Consider the following 21,063-nt stretch of genomic DNA (forward strand, 5'->3'; position numbering starts at 1 on the left):
GAAAGTACACACATTAAAAAAGAACAATTTTGATTAGCCTGGCAACATCAGCATTTCATAATCGATAGCAATAGTAATCAGGTTGTTCGATAGACGTTGATTTTGTAGTGTACTGTTTACCTTCAGTCAGGCTGTGCTCCTTCTGGGACTCAAACAGCAGTGTAGTTGGACACCCTTGCACGACTGATATTTATAGCTCTTCAACTATAAATAACAGATTGTGGCGCCTACCATGCATATATTACCCGTACACCTAGTTTTCATCCATTACTGAGGTCATAGCTCAGATCAGTTGGTGCAATTGTAATCAGACACCAGAATTCAGGGGATTAAAACTTTATATCAGTGCTCTCAGGCATCGGAGGTGAAAGGTCAGATTCGAATCACGGTGAAGACACAAGATAAAAGACAAAGGTGCCAGAAGGGAGAATAACCTCAGATCGCAATCCAATCATCTGATCATATCTGTCCCCCACCACTCAAAAAACACTATTAAAAATGTAGCTTCCTTAGAATATGAAAAACAGCAGTCTACAGGTTTATATTTATTAAAAAAAAAACATACTGTAAAAACAATCCAATAAAATTTAAGGAATTAAACAGTTTCCTCATCATGATCCATCTAACAATCGTTTAGCGTGCACGCCATGGCCAGCATGAAAAACTCATCATAATCAAACGAATACATAATATTAGTTTTTTCTCACCGAAAATAAATTTATGCCCGAGTATTGTTACAATGTTTGTCGACATGTGACACTGTTTAAAAATATGTTGGCTAATCAACCCCGATACTAAACCAAATCTAAATCACATGCACATATTATATCTTGTCCTTTTCATTGAAACAAATAATCCAAATTGGCCTGTGAAGTTCTCAGTCATCAAGCTGACAGAGTAGTGCCACGCCACGCTTGATCCAGTGATGAGGGCGCTTGGCGGTGGGCAATAACATTGGAACGACAAAATTGGTGGAGTGTCCCGTTGTAGAGAGAGTGCCCCTCCTCTCGCTGGTCTTGTAGAGAGGAGAAAGGTAGCGACCGTCAGATTCATCTGGGATGTCTTTTGCTGCAGATAAGAAAAATAAGCAAAGAAATTATAAAAACATAGGGATGAAGTAACAATTGTTAAAAAAATATTGGTGATTATTAGGGCAGTGTATGAAACACATCCAAACGTATACTGACTTGGTTTGATCCAGATAATGGGCACTGTGTCAAATAGGATTTTGGGATACTGCTCCGCTAAAATTCCACTGAGACACAACACAATTATACTTTTTAGACTGCTTCTCAAATATTTGTCCTGCACTTCAAATAATTATCATGATGGTAAAAGACCCTTGTGTGTACCTTTCTCTGTCCCATCGAGCTCCATCAAGAAACAACCCATAAGTGTAGACACCATCTTCTGGAGGTGTGTCTGACTGATCAACTGCTAGAACCTGAAGGATGAAATCACACCATTACCCATGGAATTGCTCAGAGAAGTCGATTATGAGCAATTAAGATGTGACGTTTCGAAAAAAAAAAAGAATGTTGACCTCAAAATCAAAGCCCAACAAGTCAATTGGAATATTGTATTTCCTGGCGTAGTTCTGCGTAGCTCCCGTTAGAAAAGCCTGGGTGAAGAAGAATCCCGAGAGCCAAAACACACTGGGCTTGCCATTGTCAAACCAAAGCTGTGGGCACATAGGATTCATGTGAATACAAAAGTGAACAAGGCATCCTCATGTCCAGGCAATTGTCAATCACCTGCAAAAACTTGAGCCTTGCGAGAAAGTCATTAATGTAGCTGCCCAGGGGCTTGAGACTCGGGTACGAGCGTTTGGCCCATTGCTCTGGAACCTTGCCCACCGCCAGACTATTTGCAATTCCCTCCAGCTCTGCATCCATCACCACTAAACCCTTGAGGGCCTTCAGCAGGTTCTGAAGACTAACACGGATGGTACTACAAAGCCTGAGAAGAAGAAAGAGGTCAGAGGAGCTTTGTTTACATGACATCAAATTGCGTACAAAGTGTTTATCCATACGTGTTGTAGCGCTCCATTTCTTGGACAAGTACAGTGTTCATGCTCTCCTTGTAGAGTACCGGGTACTTCATAAGAGATACTTCGAGGTCAAAGTTATTTGGAATCTGGTGAGATTAAATACAATCTGTAATAATTTTCCAAAGTTAACAGTTAACCATTATCACACCCACCAAATTGATATATTCATCATACCTTACTGAGGATGTCACTGGCTATGTCATACAGCGCATTGTCACTCCCAGAGCTACCTCCCCCCTTTGAGCCTCCTCCCTGGGTGAGAAGCAGCGAATCAAACAGCAGCTTGGTCTGCTGTAGATCCTTTGAAATGTCCACATTTTCATGCATCCCAAAAATTTCTGGGTATTGGGTGAGTGGAAGCTCCTAGTAGGCCACAAACCTATTGTTAGGCTTTTGGAAGTCTCACAAACCATCTCATGACAGTGACATTACGCTTTACCTTGATAAATTGAAGGTAGTCATCGTAGGAAGATTTGGGGGGTGTAACATAGTCACCGCTAGGTGAGAAAGGAAATGAAGGCTTATCCACAACATCCCTGTTGTAGAAATCAGCCAACATGGTGTTCAGGAGGCGCCGATCCCAGTTGTCGGTGACGCGGCCTCCATAGTTGCACTCTCCGGTCAGGTAAGTAATGGCCTCAAAAGGCACTTCATCGTACTGATTGATAAACAGCTACAGAGGAAGATAGAGGACGTGCCTTACGGGGCATGCGACGGGAGCAATTCCGTAAGTAGGAGTAACTACCTGGAGCTGTCTGATGCTTATGTGAAGATCAGTCTCATTGAAGCCATACGGAATATTCCAGCCGAGTGGGCCAAACTTCCTTCTTTCCTGAACGAGTGCATGGAAGAAGCACAGGCCATACAGGAGCTTTTCCCAGACCTAAAAGCCATTACAGTTAAACGTATTGATACTAAAGTGTGGCCAAATCATTCAATCGGTAGCCCTGAACTCACCAGTTCTTTATTCGGGCAATTATTGAAGAAGTTTTGGTCACAAACAGGATCTGACATGTACGACTGCAGTATGTTTAATCGTAGTCCTGTTGGCGGCTCGTTTGTCATTTTGACCCCATTCTGCAGAAGCGTTACTGGAAACTGAATTCAGAGAGGAGGCAGCTTCAAAGCACAAACTAGAAAAAACCAGACTGCTCCACAGCTTGGCGAACATCACGTTTCACCTTACCTTGGGCGAAGGGTAGCTTGTGAGCCAAAGTCGGAAGTCTTCGTGGCATGTTGCGGGACTAAAGTCTTCGCAGATCTTCTCCAGGGTGGACATCCAGGACACAGCCAGATGACAGTTTTGCAAACACACCCAAGTCCCATTCTGCATGGCTGTACAGATCATTTTGAGAGCAATGGGTCCTTGGCCCTGCCCCAGAGAAATGGACTGGAAATTGGCCCCGCCCATGTCCTTGTCACCAGCAAACTTCAGTAAGCCTGTGGAGCGTTAATATGTCATCATCTTTGAGTGTCAGCGCTGCATGAAATTTCAGAAGTAAATTGCAGAACCTACTAGCCATGGGATCGGCACCAGGGGAAAGCACAAACACCAGCGGGATGGTGGCGTTGGAGTCATTGTAGCTCTTGCTCAGGTCAAAGGGAGGCGGCTGAACAAAATTCTTCCCAATCTTACTTATCACATATCTGTGCACAGCTGGCACAATCTTGTCAGGCCTGAGACAGCGGACGATGATCATCTTCTGCAGTTCATTGAGTTTTTCATCCCAGGGTGCGGGCAAAGGAACACCACTAGGATCTTTGCTTTCAAAAACAGCCTTGAAAAGTTCTGGGCTTGCAATAAATGTATCTCTGTGGAATGAACACAATTAAAGTGCCAGTGTTTTTAAAAGGTTCGGTATTATTCAGAACAATTCATAAAATGTTGGTAAATGTTCTCACTTGATTCCTTTTAAGCCAGGAAGCTCGTTGGCTCGACAAATCTCATCCCAGCTCTTCTCTTGCAGCCAGCTCGGATCAGGATTAGCAAGGGTGTTCTGCAGGCCCACACCTCCCGTCATCAAGAAGACCAGGTCGGGGTACTCAATCTCACCCTTTGCCCTGATGGGAATGCCAGTATTTGTTTTATTTACAGAAGGCAGAATGATCCGAACGAGTCACTTGTTATCCCTAAATGGTTTGTGACACTCACAGAAGTAGGTTGCAGCAGAGGATGAAGGAGAAGAGAAGTTTATCCTTCTCAAAGAGAGACCGACAGACATTGCAGAACAAGTTGTAGGTGAAGTGATCGACCAGGTACATGACCCTCTTTTCCAAGATCTTGGACTTTATGCTGAATTAAAAACAGGAGAGGATTTTCAAAACCTAGAAATAGCATCTAAAAATATGCTGTCAATATCATCATATGATACCATGAAACGAAGAACGCCGTGTGCTTTCCTCACCTGTCTTGGATGGAGTTTATATAGAGGTTGACAAACCAGGTGAGAGAGTACTGATACATTGGGTCTATGTTGGTCAGGTCAGCAATGGTGAAGAACAGGACAGACGAGTGCTTGGCAATAGATCTGTAACACTCTCGGGACTCGGCTATCATGATCTCCGTCTCCTCTGCAATCTGGAGAATTCATGGAGACTTTGGAGTCAAAGAAATCCATCACATCAACACAGACCGCTTATGTTGAACACGGTTCTTGCCTTCTGTTTCTTTGTAATCTCATTGGACATGATCTTTGCAGAGTCGAGCACCTGAATGGCACTCTCATCCTCCAAAATATTTCCTTCTGAGGACGATAGCGTCTCAAGGATCCTATCCTCAGTTTCCTTTAGTTGCCTGTTATTTGCAGCAGATTGTAAGATGAGTGCATTTCTCTCTTCTTCAAGCTCTGGCCTGCAAAGCAAATGAAGAAGAAGGGAGCTTTTAACAAAGAGACCAAAGGATTTGAGTGGAGGTTCAATAGAATTTGTCGTACCTTTCCTTGGCAACCACAATCCCGAGCAGTTGGTCCTCTAAACCCTCTGGGGTGATCATGAAATTGAGCAAAGACACCTTGGTGGCAAGTTCTGGTAGATAATGAGGGTTCCTCAGCTTTGTGGTGATGTAGAAGCGGAATTCCGGGGAGTACTCAACCACGCTTTCCCCCAGTTTGATACATTCCACACCACCTGAGTGGATGAAGAATGACAGCAATGATGGTTTTTACATTGTTTTCAATGTCAGGTGGCCCTTTTGCATCCGGGCCCCATTTTGTTTTACTTTGTTTGAAGGTTTGTTTGAGGAGAAGAGGTTCCAGGGAAGGGTCCAACTCTTCTCCTACATTTTCAAGCAGTAAGGGGTTTCCAAACTGAATACAGTTTTCCAAAGTTCTCATGTAGTCATCATCCGTTAATTTGATAATCTGCAATTTGTTTTCTTTCTCCGAATTCTTCACCCACTTGTTGGCCTGACCCTGAGGGTCAATCATCAGAGGCCTGAAAGTGCAGGGACACATGAGGACAGTCCTGAGACTGAATGTTAACATGTTTCACAACACCATGATGGCAGAGGAAGAATATTTGGAGTTGTTGCTGCGCTTCCTTCTGAGTGGCTTTGTAATTGACTCAATCATATCAATGCTGTGCAACCATTGCATGACCATAGTTTGCATTACGCTTCTCACCATCGACGTGAGTTACTCGTTATGACACCGTTATCAATCGAGAAAGAGTCCGTGGGAAGACCGGCGATATTCCACGCCCTAATCTGAATGGGATCTCCCAGGGTCTTACTCAGAGAGAAGTCATCTGATGATGGAATGTTCTTAGTCTATAGAAAATACATAATGACAACATACGTGTATGTTAGGAATGAAAGTAAAAGACTTTGTCAATAAAATAATTAGAAGACTTACTTGACACAATTTGATCCATTGACTGATGCAGTCCTGTCTGAAGCTGGCGGTGAAAGCGCCCAAGTAGGCCATGACACCAGCAGAGATAAGAACATCCCCCGTTAGGTTGTCATATATGCTCTGCAGATCTTCAGCAGCCTTGGACCATCTGAGGAAAAACACGTTCACTTAGTGGCAAATTTTCATCTTTGAAATTCTTCTCATAAAAACAAGCGTTATACCTTGTTTTCTCCCCACCCAGACCACCGATGAGTTTCTCAGCTCTCTCCAGCTTCTGTTGACACAAATCCCTCTGGGCTTCTAGCTTGGCCTTCTCCTCAGTCTTCTCGGCAGATATTCTCTGCAGGTCAGCTAAACGGTCCATAACCTCCTTGAGTTGGGCTCTCTTCTCTGATAGTGTGGCCATGGCAGAAGCCAGAGTGGCCTGAGCCTCTGCTTGCTTGGCCTTTTTGGGAGCCACAATCTAAAAGCACAGAGGTAAGTATCCAAAGACGCAAAAGTGCAATTACTTTTTAAGAGCAAAAGAAGCCAAGTCCCACCTTCACCACCCTGTCATAGGACTCCATTGCTTTGATCCACTTACAAAGGCCCTCTGCTGCTGAGGACGCTTTTGCCACCTTAGCAGGGCTGAAGTCAGGATTTGTCATGTAGGTCGCGCGAATAATTTTCATGGATTCCTCCTGTACAAAAGAAAGGGGAGAGATATATTGAAGTGTTTTTCTTGTTAATGCATTGAGAATCACAATTTACCGTACAGTCACTCACAGGAATATTGTCTTTGTCGTATTCTTTCAGCTCCTTTAAAAAGTTCATGTCGCCTAAGAGTTTCTTACTTGGACCCCAGTAGTCCAAAATCTTGGAAATTAAGAAAAGGTAAAACAAATGTCATGTTTCCATGCAAATGCTGTTTATATTTTTAAATATTGGCAATCTTTTAAAATGGTGAACCTTTTTTCCGGATCCAGCAGGATCTGCCACCTTATCTGGAGCCAATCCTTTCATCACACATACAGCTGACATCACCAGCTTTACTCCAGCGGGAGGATTTTTCATGGATTTGACAACTGTAATGTCAGCAGGCTGCAAACAAGAAGGTAACTGAAGATCAGCCATACAATCTTAAAAGGTTACGTGCAAGGCTAATGTTAGCTCAGTAAGGAGTTTTGTCACCTTTAAGGTGTTCAAAGCTGCGGTTGCTTCCTCCAGGGCAGGAATGGCCTCAGCCAATTCACTATCACATTCATCTTTCAGAGCTTGAGCCTCAGCAGCTTGAATAGCCGTGGCCTCCTCTTCAATACCCACAAGTTTACTTGTAGCTTCCACTTCCACAGACTCCACTGCGATCACCTAGAGGTAATCACGGTAGACTATGCAATTTTGTAATTTTTTTTTCATAAAAAACTTGCAGTTTTGTAGTGTTGCTTAGTGTTGCTACCTTCATCATTTTTTCATTTTCTATCTGTGCCAATTCCAGTTTGGGCTGCAACTCTACCAGCTCCAGTTTCATCTCACCAACCTTAAGTGACAGGGAACGTTTGTAGACAAATTCAGTCTTGCCCTCAACCATCAGGCATAAAACTTAACAAGTCACTCTTTTGTCATCTTTCTATTCCTGACAATTTATAGCTTTGAACAAGTCACACTGAATTGCAGCGACACAATTCAGTTAATTTACATAATTTTACTTGATATTTTGGAATAAAAAAAAGTCTCCAGTAAAATCTCCAGTAAAACAAGTTTGAAAGCATTCCATATTTGAAATGGAGAAAAACAATCTAATCCAACTTGAACACACTATATACCTGAGATTCAGCAAAGGCTAGTTTTTCCAGACCATTAGTGTATCTTCTCTTTGCCTTCATGACAGCATCTCTCTTCTTCGTCAGGAGCTGACTGAAAGCTGCCATGAGCTCCAAATAGGATGTGGGTGTCACATAATTATGGCGCCCTAGCTCAGTGAGGAATCTACAAAGAAAACACAAGTGTAAAACACAAGTACTCTTACTTTTAGTTTGGTTTAGTGAGTCACACCTCGCTGAAAGTTGGCTTGCGGAGGTGTGAAATGTTTTGCATATCGGTACGACCTCCTTCCTCTCCCTTTCTTTCATGTCCAGCGGCTGCAGAAAAGAGTTGGCTACCCGCTCAAGGGCCTCCTCGGGCCATGGCTGTCAGGTCCACATAAAAATGTTTTTAAACACAAGCATGCAACTCCATATTTCATCAGTAAAAACTCAAATTGATTTTGTAGTTTTCGTACCTGAAACCAGTTAATGGTGCAACAGTTAATAAGAGATGGAAACTGGCGCAGACGATTGCGAAAGGCTTCACCAATAGGACTAAAAGCCACAACAATGTGCAGGTTTTGCTTGCAGCGTGCCACAAAGTAGTTGAACAGAGTTAAAGAGCTCAACTCCACACTCTTATTCTTCGCTTGGGCAATGGGACGTACTGTCTGGAAATGGGTCGAGAAAGAGATTGTTCATATGTTGTGCAGGGTCGATGATATTAAACTTGTAATTGTGACAACAACTTAATGTCATACCTCAATGATATCCTGTTTCTCATCCATAGGAAACATGTTGGGAACCTCTCCTGTGTTCAGGACACTGTTAACATCTTCAAGAAAAGCCTCATCTTTGATCTGAGCATCAGTGAGCAAAAAAACGATTCTTTGACCTTTCACCCCTGCATCCCTGAGCAGCTTCTGTAATGTCATGTTAAAGGTTAGTGTTGACATCACACTCAGACAACGGATGTCATAACACTTATGATGCATGGAGATAACAAGCACAACACTGACCTTGAGGTCATCTCTCCACTCAACCATGCCATAGCTCTTTGAGATCTCAGGCTGGAAAAGGCTCATCTGGGCGATGAACGTGGCCAAACGAGTGATGGACTGGCGCCCACTGCCTCCCACTCCTACTAGGAGAGCATGTCCTCCTGGTTGCTTCAACACACGGCTTATACGGGATAGGTGCTCCAAGACATAGCTAGATTAGACAAAATTTGTTAGATATTCATTGACATTTTTGTATTAATGGTATTAGGGTTGCATTAAAAGCAAAGTTTTTCTTAAAAGAGCCATATCATGCTAAATGTACTTTTTGGAGCCTTCAGTTAAAATGCTAATTCCTAACCAAGATGACCACCAGAGTTTTTTTTTCGATTCACTCTTCTTGAAGCATTCTTGCTCATTCCTCCTTTCTGTCAGATTATGCTAAAGGTAATATCTAATCATATATATGTATATATTGTGAAAAGCTTAAAATAGCATGAAACAGCTCCTTTAAGAGAAACTAACATTAAAAACAAACTGAAAGAATCTGTTTTAAAACAATATTCTGTACATTCTTGGATTTTATAAGCGAGTAATGCCATTGTGATTTACCGAAAGATGACGAGATACATGCGGCTTTTGTTCATCTGGTTGTATTCAACCATACATGCCTCCACTACCTCAGCAAAGCTTTCTACTGAGGGCACCTCAGCATATAAGCGTTCCTCAGGCTCGAGGTCAGGGTTCATGTAGTCGCCAAACAGTAGATTTTGCAGGTCTTGCTCGACCAACTAACAAATAAGAGCATACCAAATCAAAATTACAGACAATCTTACGTTTCATTTTTAAAAGCATCATAAATTCTTATCCCATGCGTCAAAAATTAATATCCATCCATCCAATATCTGTACCACTTGTCCCCACGGGGATCGCAGGCGTGCTGGAGCCGATCCCAGCTGTCATCAGGCAGTAGTCACAATGAGAACAGAAAAAAAATAAAAGCAAGCCAACGTACGAGCCTGCCTTGTTTGAGGTGATCAAACACCAGGTTGAAGCCTTCATTGAAGTGATCTTTGAGGATTTTGGTCATCAGCTGATAGAACCAAGCTCGATCCTTGTCATCCACCAGACGGTCATAAAAGACGCGAAAGACCTCGTGGACAAACAGTCGGATCATAGTGCGCTTGTTCTCCAGAGACTTGCTCTTCACAAGCAGGCACCCTTGTATAACACGTGAGAAGTCCCGCAGATTAAAAGTGTAATGAGACTTAGCTGGTGTCGGGAGCAAGTTCTCCATGGCTTGCTTGTAGACCTTTGGAAAGACATTTGGGAAACTCAAGTATGGGAAAGATAAGACTTTGCTGATAGAAATGTGAATGTGTTGGTCCGATTCTGAGGACTCACTTCCATGGTTGCTGTCACCGTTTGGCTGCCAACAGTGAAATATTCTGGTGGAAATTCATTGTTCTTTAGATAGAACGCAACCATAGAGGAGAAGATGCGAACCATGGTCTCATCGCTGAAAGAATTGATGCTAAAAATGTTGAAGTGGCGCAGGAAGCGAGATGTCACAGCATTCCTGCCGCCACCAGGAGGACCCATGGCTGTAAGGATCTGAATGTCGACTAATTTGATGCCAGAAGTATCCTTCAGGTCATACCTGTCAAAAAACAATGGAATGCTCCAACAGTGTTTTCTATCCTCTTACCTTCAATGTCCTTCGTACGGTGGCAACGGCTCTCACCACTTTTTGTGATCCAAAAATTGTCGAAAAAGCTCCACAGGCGGCTGAGCTCCAAACTGTTCCAGCGCTGGCATATTCACATCATCTACGAATATGAGATATTTCTTTCCCATAGGAGGGCCAAACACACCTTTCCTTCTCTTATCTAATTTGGCCATGATGATGTTCTGGAAAAGACCAAGCGTAAACAATCCAAGTTGTAAAAACATTCATTTTCATCACAGTGGTTCCGATTTACCTGTGTTTGGTTGGCAGTGGTGCGGGCTGAAAAATTGATTGCGAGGGGTAAAAAGAGGTCTTTGTCCAGACCGTTCATCAACTTCTCCATGACATACACTGACTTTCCAGTGCCAGTAGGGCCAGCCAAGAGCAGAGGCCTGAGCAGAGAAAGTCGTTCACACAAAGTCATACCATTCAGATGTCCGTGAGCAGATAACATACATTCCATAGGTGATGCAAATGTCCATTAGGAAGGTGTAACGAACTGAGTCAATGGTCGGAACAATGATGTCCTGCACTTTGGTGGTTTTGTCTCCGAGGGTGACGTTTTTGATGGTATCATTCCAGTGAACCCATTTGCCTCTTCCTTTAAACTGAACAAGATATTACTTAGATTTGACTGCAGAAGAGATTCAAAAGTAAAAGACAAAGGGTTCTGCTAAATGTTATTCAGCAGTACCTCATAGTAATAGTCATACACAAGGCCTTTCTCATCCACTGGGCACTCCCATTTGCCAATAATATCAGGAACTGGATGATCTGCCAACTTCCCAGCCTCTATATCCCGAATGAACTCACTAAACATCTCTCTGCTTTTTGAATCACAACTGCCACCCACAGACCACACCAGGGAGAAGGAAAAGGCTGCCTGCAATACCAAAAGAGATACTATTGAACAAAAGTAAAATAAAATGCATGTAGAGAAAATATGATATTTAGGGCAGTTTTTTAAATACTATTGTGACAAATTATAAATATTTGTACCAAGATCCAGGTTCGAATAGTTTTATCATTTGTCTCCGTCTCTAGTGGTTCAAGTAGCAGCATTTCAAAGAGTCGACATAAGGACACAGAATTGTTCCAGTTGGTTGTGGGCACAACTTCCTGTCAACAAGAAAGTAATGACAACATTTATGTTTCTTCTGAATTGCTGAAAACCACTTTGACCTTTGTCTTTGCATCTCGGTGAGTCCAGGTTGTTGTAATACTTACTCTGCAGTGTTTACGCACCATCCTGAAGGAAGGTGGCAGAAGCCAGTGAAAGAGTTCTAGCAGCAGATTGTTATTTTCAGGACTCATCAGAACTTCAGGAAGTGTGTTCATCCAGGAGAGCACTAAAGGCTCCCAGCCCAATTGGGAAGGTTCCATGTAGATCATACCACATCGACTGACTGTGGCAGGCTGCAATGGGAAAGATGTTTCTTTGTATTATTTCAAAGCTTGCCTTCATTCCATCAGACTTGGAATTGAGTGCCAAAGCTCATCTAATAGTTCAAGTTGTGGCAACATTATTTGAAACTTATTTTCAAGTTATTGAGTAACTCCAAACTTACAGAGGCCTGTGAGAGATCCATTGCTTCAAAAATTAGACTCATCTGATTGGACATCTGGATAATTTCTCCACTCATCAGACATAGCTGTGGTGTGAAAACAAACAATAGAGATGGTAGTAACAAATTATGATGAACCCAAAAGTCTGTAGACAGTGTAGTGCCGTTGCGTCATATCTGCTGTACATGTTGCTTGTGCTATGTGCGACCACTTTTTCAACAAATCCTACACACTTGTATTGACTCGTGTCAATACGTGGGACAGACATATCTATTTTATGTGTATCATAAATACTGTACCTTTTTGTTGTCATCCAGCACAGTGTTCATACTTTCGATCCATAATGTATCTATGGGACCGTCAAATACTACCCATTTACGATCTGGGGTTTCAGCCGATGCATATTCACGAAAAGTGTTGGCCACAATACCATCTGTCCACTAATAAAACAAAGGAAAATGAAAGATACAATACAAGAGGAATAAGATTATTGAGCTTTAAAAATATAGAACAAAGGTCCGACCTCATGAGAAACAAGATCAAACTGTCCAAAGAGCTGTCCCATGGTGATTGCCTTTGGGTTCAACGTCCTGAAAATGACCTTTTCTTCCTCTCCGTACCCCTTTTCATTCATCAGAATTAGTGTGTCTGCTAGAACATGGAGCACTTTGGTCTTTCCGGAAAATGACTCGCCCACTAGCATGAACCTGAAGCATAAAAGTTGTAACTTGCAATGCCTTGTAGATCCAAGTTGTGGGAAATACAGTACTTTATAGCCCAGAACATGAAATATAACACATCCAAATGAGGTGACCTGGAATTTTCAAAACACCATACCCATGCCGAACTATCATCATCTCATATGTCTGGATCATCTTTTCGATGAAGATCTGTGTTGACTGCACATTGTGCTTTTCACAGCACTCGATTGCAGCTTCCAGAAATAACTGGCGAAGACATGATTGCATGTAATACACAACACATACAACATACTGCACTATTCAGCATGAATCTGCTTGCACACATATATTTGAGACAATACATATGACACTGGCACATCTTACCTCATAGTCAGCCTCTGGAAGGGTGATGCCAGGGAACAAATCGCTGGTGATGCCATTGAACAGTGGAATATCATGGGAAAGAAACTTGGGCTCGTTAACATCTTTAATAGACCTCAGAAGCTAGAAATGAACAGGAAACAGTGATCAATAAACTGAACAAAAGGAGTTTGGGGAAATATTATTGGTTGTATTAAGTTCATCACAAGTACCAGTATGTCCTCATTCTCATCGGGATACTTGAGCTTGAGGTTTCCTGCAGCCACAAGTACAGCTTTGACAGCTCTCATGCCATAATCGTAATGGAACTGAGAGGAGAGCTGTTCTGAACACAGCCTGTAAGTCATCGCAATCTTGATTGACAAAGGCTTGGCATTGAGGAATCCATATGAATAGAGGGAGATCTCTGCTATCAGAGCATAGTTGGGGACCATCATGGTCACTGTTCGAAACAACACCTGAAGAAGATAAAAGGCCGCCGTTAGGTTGAGCTAAATAAAAAACTTGAGTTATGATCAAATAATGTTGATTAATTTTGGATGGTACTAACTCCAAATGCACATTTTCAGATAAAAGGTTTGTGATAAAAGAGCCTGTAAATGATTAAGTTATAAGACCTTGAGGTTGTCTGGAAGTTCGGAGCGCCCGGCGTAGCCGGGATTCATTGTGATGGACACAAAACAGTTGGGGTTGAGTTTAAGCATGGTTCCTTCAAAGTCAAAGTACTCCAAATCCAGCTCAATAGCGCGCTGGATGCAGAGGACTTGCTGGGCCACTACAGACAAGACCTCAAGCTCAATACGGTTGAATTCGTCAAAGCAAGCCCACGCTCCAGAAGAAGCCAATCCTTTAAAAAACTGAGAAAAAAAATCCAGCAGAATACAAAAAGCTTTGTTAGAACCTGAAATCACAATCAGAGCAGACCTTTATCGTCTAATATTACTTTGCCCATAGCAAGATAATCCAGTCCATCGGAACAGTTGAAGACCACACATTGCACAGCTAACGCTTTGGCCAGATCCTTGGTGGTTTCTGTCTTTCCAGTTCCAGCTGGACCCTCAGGTGCCCCACCCAAATGGAGGTAAAATGCGCCAATCTACAAAATAAATTATTTCATACTGAAATTGAATAAAATTAATACTGATACCCATGCCTAACCACTGTGCTATTTGTACCAGAGTTCTGTAGCATCTGTCAGTCAGTGGGGTGATGACTAGACGAAAAGAGTTCCCCAGGTACTCATACGCATACTTTACATCACAATTTATAATGCGAACTCGAACATTGTCGTTGTTCCAGTAGTAACGTAGCTGGGCTAGCCATTTAAAATCATTTTCACTTGAAACACCTATAAAACACAAATAGAGTAAATACACAATTTCAAATAAATAGAATAACAGCAAAATGAATGTAGTCTTTGTGCCATGCGGTACCATGCTCAATTAGCTCCATAACTACATCCCTGGCATGGACATCAATGGTCACCAGAGCTCCCAAAGTAATCCGTGTTTGCTTGGGTAGTTTCCCTCTCACCAGCCCCACAATGTCGGCCAGCTGTTTCTGGAGTGCTTGGTAGTAGTTTTTAACACCCTGTTGAGGCCATGAAAGTTATAAATTTAATTAGAGTTTAGTTTTTCAGTAGAATGAAGTGTCACATAAGGCGAAAAGAGCTGTGTAAAGACAGTTGCGGGACACACTGTCCCCTTTATTCATTTTCAGTATTCTTCAGACTAAATCTTACTTCAACCCCTCCCCTGATGGCTTCATGCACCTCCAAGGTCCAGAACATTTGTGAGGTACATATCACCACTTGCCCAGGCCACTCCTTTACCCACTGGTTCCGTGGGGTTTCAGCATAGGCCTGTCAAAACAATCATTTTAGGGAATACTTGCAGTATTACTAATCACCAATAATAAATTGAAACATAAGCTATTTCAGTTCCGCTTACTTACCGTTCTTGAGCGATCCACTACATCTCTAACACTGCGAATCATTAAGTCTTCGACCTGTACCAACCACTTCTCTACTGCTCCTTGGGCCTCGGCTGTAGATATCAGTGCAATGATGGCAACACGCTCCCCTTCACTGCTGTACATGGCCTAAGTTAAAAAGAAAAACAGTCAGCATCAGAGCAACCAAATGTACTGTTGCCATGCATCAAGTGCACTTACCTGGATATCGAGATTTGGTAGGAAGTCTAGCTTGGCAATGCCCTCAAAGCACTTCCTCAGGTGGGGCTGCACACGCAGTGGATCTTTGGTCTCAGAAAGAATTTCCAGCATTTCATCATTGGACAAAAAGAAGAACCTGGGTGATAAACGGCATTATTAACATTTGGCAGTGAATTATGAGAAAAACAATATCTCATTGGACACCTTGGGAAAAAGAGACGCTTTTTCTCCAGATAGTCATTCAGTCCCTTCATGATGGTGTCCAAATGGGCGTTGGACTCTATTAGTTTCTCGAGTAGGCCAGGCATTGAGGTGGCCTCCAGAATCTGGTAGAAGACAATTTAATAATCACTGTAATCTATTGACAGGATACAGCGATAACACGTGTCTTCAGCTACCTTTGAATCCTTCACACAGTGCCTCATGACCTCCTTCCAGTTTTTGTCAACGATTTGGAAGAGTCGCCCTTCTTCAGGAATCTGCTGCATGATGTCGGCAGAACAGAATATGGGCTCAAGGTAGAGCCATTGTGCCTGCACCTTGAGCCACTCATCAATGGTTTCCTGGATACGAAGGAGACGCTCCTCCCAAACCTAATCACCAAACAGAGAGCAAGATCTTTGGTAAAAGACCTTCACTATAATGCTGTGAGCCAAATGAATAATTTACCGTAAATTTCGGGCTATAAGCCGCACCGGACTATAAGCCGCACCAGCTAAAATTCTTGATTTCTTGTTTTGTTTTATACTTATATAAGCCATCATCATACTAATGTAAACCTGAAACTAACCATTATCTCTTTTTCAAGGGGCTTTATAAACGGTGAGTTCTTCATTGTCTGAGTTTTCACAATTTGATCATCTAGCAATGCTTGAATGTCATCCAAAGCAGTCAGGATGGACACGCCAGTGTCTCTGTAAGGTTGGTGATGGAGAGAAATATCATCCCAAACAGTAAGCATGTTTTTCATGGCTTTCTCCATGGAAAACTCCTGTAACATGCCGATAGGAGGATATATTAGTTCACCTCTTACTTTTTCTCTCTGAAATATAAGACTGCAGTCACACTTACTTTACTTGCAGCAGCACTGATTGACTCAAACTCATCAATATAAGGATGTAGGTCTTGTTTGAGAACTTTGCGTAGTGTTGTACCAGCGTCAGGAGTGAGATCGTACCCAACGATTTCTGACATCTGCTTCCAGTGGCGATCTCTGATGCCCGGATTACACAGGACAATCAGTAAAGGCGTATGTTCCTATCAATATGAAACACAATCGTTCAGAGTTATCAAAAATGACCACGGAATCTCACTGCATCACCTTTCAGAGTTAAAGTAGCCTACCTTGAATTCTTTGACCTGCTGTAGTACAGTGGAGCACAAGACGATTGTAGGACTCTCCGCTTTGGCTTCTTCTTCACCACGCCGTCGTCTGGTTGTTCCAGTACTTATCTTCTTAGTCGCTTGTTCACTCTTGCTCTTTTTTTGCTGAAAATACTTAAGTGTCTTGAAGATCTCCCTGTAGAACTCATCCACTTTGATTTCCATTCCTTCCCCATCGAGTTCCAGGAAAGAACCATCCATCCAACTGTTCACAGAGAAGATATTAGAAAGCTTCAATGGGATTGTTGTGATGAGATAACAAAAAAAAAAAAAAAAAAATCATAAAAAGAATTTCAAACCTGCTCTCTGTGCGCTGCCACCTCAGTATAAACGAAAACAATTTCTGATATGGCTCAATATTCTGTCGGATGAGCTCAACTTCTGGGTAACTCGACTGGTCAGCCTCATGAAAGGTTTCATCTTTGTGTATGTCTTCAATTGACTCCTCGGCCTCCTGGAGAAGGGTCTGAACTGTCTTGACATCTACCATATACTGTAGAAAAGAGAAATAAAAGGGTTTAAATCTAGTAGAATGGTTCTCTGGGATCACAAACGCTTCACAGTACCTGCTGCATCATATCAAGCTCAGAGCAGTGAGGGAACTCGTCAACCCTTCGTTGTAACTTGGCCAGATGAACCGTGACCCTTTCTCGTTTAGCAAACATTTCCTGCTCCCCTTTCGCTTTTGCCTCCTGGAAAACCTAAAAACACATATATCCATCCCATTATCATATTTGAAAAGAAAACTTAAAACATACAAATGTTAATACAGATCAGACAAGAGCATTACCTCATCGCTGAGTTCAAACACCTCTAAGATTTTCAATGGCCACATAAAGACAGTTGAATTTAGTTCAAGATCTTCTGGTTCAAATATGTGGACGTCGAGAAGGTAGCTCAGTCTGCTGTAGGCTTTCTGACGAAACAAACCAGCAAAAGCATTCGGAACTCTAAATGAATGAATCATGCCGCTTTTGTAGACGTAAAAATAATTATGTAACAACAACAAATAGGTACATCTGTAAATTGTACCTTTATCCTTTCATGAAGAAGTGCAATGCCCGTTTTCTTAGTTGTTTCAATGTATGCAATCATCTTTGCCATGTCATCTGTAGTCTCTGGTACATCCAAAGCAGTTTCTCGGATGGTTTCAAAATCGGAGATGATCCTTTCAGCAGAAAAAGAAATATTTCATGCAGTTACGGAGCAGAGTGTAGGGACACATTTTAACAAGAATGAGACTCACTGTATATTCTGCTGAATGTGTTTAGCTTTCATGTTGTTGATAAGTATTTCGGCACATGTTTTGGCTTTTTGGGACAGTCCCTGGTTGAGATCCTCACAATACAATTGGACCATTGGAAAGTGCACCTTTGGAGGAAGGTTCCCAAGCTTCCTTGACAAGACACGGAACTCTTCCACTTGCTGGTAAGCACAAGTTAGATCATGGACCGACATTCATCAGGAAGGAGTTTTCAATTTGCGAATCCTCACCTCAATATATTCAGCAAACGAGTGAGTTTCTTCCACAAAAGTCTCAACTCGTGTCTGAGCGGTTCCATTGACTAACCAGTCATAGTTGTCCACTACAAGATAAATGCACATTAGAAACACGAGATAAAAAATAACTGGGTGGATGATGAAATGATTTACAATTATGTTTTCATCACCATAATTCTGAAAGTATTGATCAGGTCCTTCTAGATTTTTGCGCACAGTTGTGCTGACAGTAAATTGAGCCCAAGCGAATGTGTGATCAGGGGCCTTGGCATCCACAAACGCAGATGTGGATTCTGACAACCACGACTGAACCGTCTGCACTTTCTGTGAAGTGATGTAAATACATTTCAATATGCAGATTAGGACGGGTGGACTTGGCACAAAAAGAGCGATTCCGAGTGAGCTCACCTGCAGTGTGTTTGTAATGGCATTAAAAATTTCAAAAATATCGTCTTCAAGTTCCTGCAAGGTGGGGTATATTCCCATTTTCTCCTCATTAAATGTCAGGGACATATGAAAAATGGGTAAGAAGTGGTAGTTGTCTGGATGAAATGGGTACACGAAGCCCTCCACGCTCCTCTGAATTAGCGATTTCAGCTGGAAAATGGGAAAGGACAAAAAGAAATTTGAGAAAGCGTGCAAACCCTGCCAATGAAGTAAATGAACCAATCTGTGGAAAACAGAAATGAAAGAAAAAGACAAGCAAATGTTGGGTTATGTATGACGGCAGGACTCCACCTGATTAGAGATGAGGGTGCACGCGCAATCAAAGAAGGCCTCCATGACATCTCCTTTAACTGAGCCCAGTGTTTTTGAACTTGTTAATAAATTGATGACTTTTGGGAACCAATTCTTCATGATTTGTTGCTCTGCTGTCTCACATTGGACAGCCAGCTCTTTATACAACTCCTTGCTATCCACAGGTCCCAAAGCCCTGAAGAACAAAGACGCGCAGCTTTGCTCAACAGCACAGCCAATTGCTTCTTTGACGTTCTTTGCATTCGAGCCTTTTGCATACCTATACCCGGTGAGATTCACCAAGGTCATTGAAGAAAAGGTCGCATATCCAATTTCCAAAATAACTTGCATTACGGGATGTACAATGTGCAAATTCACTTTCATCAGGTTCCGGTTGGTGACGAAGCTCTTGCGCCGTGATTGGGAATATTCAAGAATGCTACAAAAGAAAATTGTTTTGCAAACAAACTCCATAGAAATCATATGTGGCCATAAAACACTCACTCGAGTGGGAGAGATGTCTGCTTTTCTGGAGGAGGTTTTTCACATTCTGGATCCTTCAGGAACGTGTCCACTTAAACAAAGACATGGCGTGTTGTCAGAAAGTGGAGGTGCGCACACACACGCACACTGCTAATTTTCAATACCTGTATGTTTGATAATAACATCGTAGAAGTTGTCGCTGACTTCCGTGAGGAGCTGGTGCAAGAGTTTGTTTTTCTGAGGGCTGTCTTTTAGTTGAGGAGGGAGTCGACCATCCATGGAGTCCAACCACTCCTGAGGGATTGGAATGACTGGGCGGCTTTCTACACACTGCTTCAAGAATATGTAATTCATCTGCACACAAGGAAATAGTTGGCTCAGCTTTTTCAAATGAACACACAACTGGAAATTGCTCTCAAAAAGTAAACTCACTCTGTGCTTCCGAGCTTCACTTTGCATCTGTAATGCAAATGTTGAATTACAACATGTTATATTTCATTTTCATTTCTTTTTATGTATGATTTGTGACAATTACTGTCGGGAGCTACAGCTTACACTTGGAGGGAATTGAGGCTCTGGTGATGGGCTGCGCACAAGTCTCCCCTTCTCTTTGTTCTGTTTGTAAGCCTCCACTGCTTGGGACACAGCCATGGCGGTGGCACTTTGTAGGAAGCCGATTGGCCTGCAATTAGATTGACAGTCTGCAAGGATTGCTAGAGATATGACTGAATACTGACGATTGAGGTGAATACGTACATTGGTAAATGGAGTCGCTGTTGTTGCACTTTCCTCCATCGTTGCACCATAATTTGATTATGAGATGTTGGTTGCTTATTGACATGGATGTACAGTTACATTGTCATAATTTCAGCAAATGTCATGACATAGGTGTACTTTATTTTTCCTAACAGTATGGACCTGCTCATTTTATTAGATGACAAAACCTACGCTACTCTTTGGCCTGCACTACCGATAAGAGACGCTACAGTAAAAATGTCACGATTATTTAATCTCTCCACAATCCATACTTGCACGACAGTTTACTGATATTAGATGAAAGTGCTCCAATGTTGTCTGCAAAAGTAACATGTATGCCACAGTGGGCTAGATCAACATATTTGCAAGCAAATTATCAAACAATTAACATTGTCATTAGGGGAAAAATTAAACAAACTCACCACTGAATCAGGCTCCTCCGTGTCCATCTTTCTGGTTTTCCGTATGTATGCATATATATTATGCAGAATGCACGGACACACTTAAGTCTAAACTTGATTGGAGCAGCGCAACGCAACTGATGACGGTTATGTCTAAAAAATATTTTCGAGTGAACGTGACGAATTTACGTCTGTAAAAAGATACGCAACATGCACTCGTTGGTGACGTCACACGGGTACCTCGACGTCTTCTCCAATATGTAAGAATAATAAATATAGTACAACTGTGTTATAGGACGGTATTGCCAAGTGCCTTTTCTTACTTGATAACCTTAGTTAATGGAGTGTTTTTATGTTGTTTTGTTTTGATCATGCGGAAACTACAGGCAGAAATGTTCCTGTCATAATACGAACAACTGAATAAATAAGGGAGACAACTGGGTACTCATTTGAGTGAGCGTGAGTGCGCGACATTATAAAAAAAAGTGTATTGTATTTCAATTTGACAGTAAAATAAACAAATAAATAAACAAACAAACAAACCAATAAACAATCAAATAAACAATCAAATAAATAAATAAATAAATAAATAAA

At 42.0% G+C, this 21,063-nt stretch overlaps 1 protein-coding gene across 2 annotated transcripts; it reads right to left on the bottom strand.

The window, feature by feature from the left end:
- Nucleotides 1–532: 532 nt before the first annotated feature.
- LOC148401786 (dynein axonemal heavy chain 12-like) lies at nt 533–20,607 on the bottom strand. 2 transcript variants are annotated; one of them, XM_088368990.1, is made up of 74 exons: nt 20,491–20,607; nt 20,069–20,142; nt 19,868–19,994; nt 19,745–19,771; nt 19,477–19,666; nt 19,334–19,403; nt 19,110–19,268; nt 18,830–19,025; nt 18,500–18,688; nt 18,262–18,415; nt 18,086–18,177; nt 17,838–18,016; nt 17,624–17,759; nt 17,382–17,507; nt 17,158–17,292; nt 16,891–17,084; nt 16,553–16,796; nt 16,280–16,465; nt 15,999–16,199; nt 15,607–15,801; nt 15,413–15,534; nt 15,209–15,344; nt 14,990–15,136; nt 14,778–14,897; nt 14,470–14,626; nt 14,212–14,384; nt 13,980–14,132; nt 13,654–13,893; nt 13,249–13,494; nt 13,040–13,159; nt 12,813–12,922; nt 12,499–12,682; nt 12,275–12,415; nt 11,978–12,061; nt 11,637–11,825; nt 11,409–11,528; nt 11,104–11,292; nt 10,866–11,017; nt 10,663–10,801; nt 10,425–10,591; nt 10,085–10,340; nt 9,696–9,992; nt 9,293–9,471; nt 8,702–8,894; nt 8,444–8,605; nt 8,159–8,353; nt 7,933–8,066; nt 7,704–7,866; nt 7,337–7,417; nt 7,072–7,248; nt 6,850–6,981; nt 6,667–6,756; nt 6,441–6,581; nt 6,123–6,364; nt 5,902–6,049; nt 5,671–5,816; nt 5,268–5,482; nt 4,984–5,176; nt 4,709–4,901; nt 4,456–4,628; nt 4,203–4,343; nt 3,953–4,111; nt 3,567–3,862; nt 3,237–3,490; nt 3,008–3,148; nt 2,796–2,933; nt 2,490–2,723; nt 2,225–2,413; nt 2,033–2,136; nt 1,755–1,959; nt 1,544–1,681; nt 1,353–1,444; nt 1,188–1,255; nt 533–1,068 (listed from the first exon to the last, which is right to left on the bottom strand). In XM_088368990.1, exons 1-74 carry the CDS (start codon nt 20,515–20,517, stop codon nt 878–880), a joined length of 11,850 nt encoding a protein of 3,949 aa, XP_088225116.1. In that variant the 5' UTR covers nt 20,518–20,607; the 3' UTR covers nt 533–877. The 2 variants fall into 2 exon arrangements, 1 of the variants encoding a protein (XP_088225116.1); XR_015857115.1 differs by lacking the exons at nt 533–1,068; nt 1,188–1,255; nt 1,353–1,444; nt 1,544–1,681 and having other exon boundaries at nt 1,811–1,959; nt 2,033–2,156.
- Nucleotides 20,608–21,063: the final 456 nt, after the last annotated feature.

This window comes from Syngnathus floridae, chromosome 2 (genome assembly GCF_059516105.1).
Source record: "Syngnathus floridae isolate MCC-2025c chromosome 2, RoL_Sflo_1.0, whole genome shotgun sequence".
Taxonomy (NCBI): domain Eukaryota; kingdom Metazoa; phylum Chordata; class Actinopteri; order Syngnathiformes; family Syngnathidae; genus Syngnathus; species Syngnathus floridae.

Coding starts and splice junctions, on each gene's coding strand:
- LOC148401786 (XM_088368990.1), bottom strand. CDS start 20,517: ATGGACACGGAGGAGCCTGATTCAGTG. Junction 8,606..8,701: donor AGTGGAGAGATGACCTCAAG/GTCAGTGTTGTG, acceptor ATGACATTACAG/AAGCTGCTCAGGGATGCAGG. Junction 8,067..8,158: donor GCACCATTAACTGGTTTCAG/GTACGAAAACTA, acceptor TGGACCTGACAG/CCATGGCCCGAGGAGGCCCT.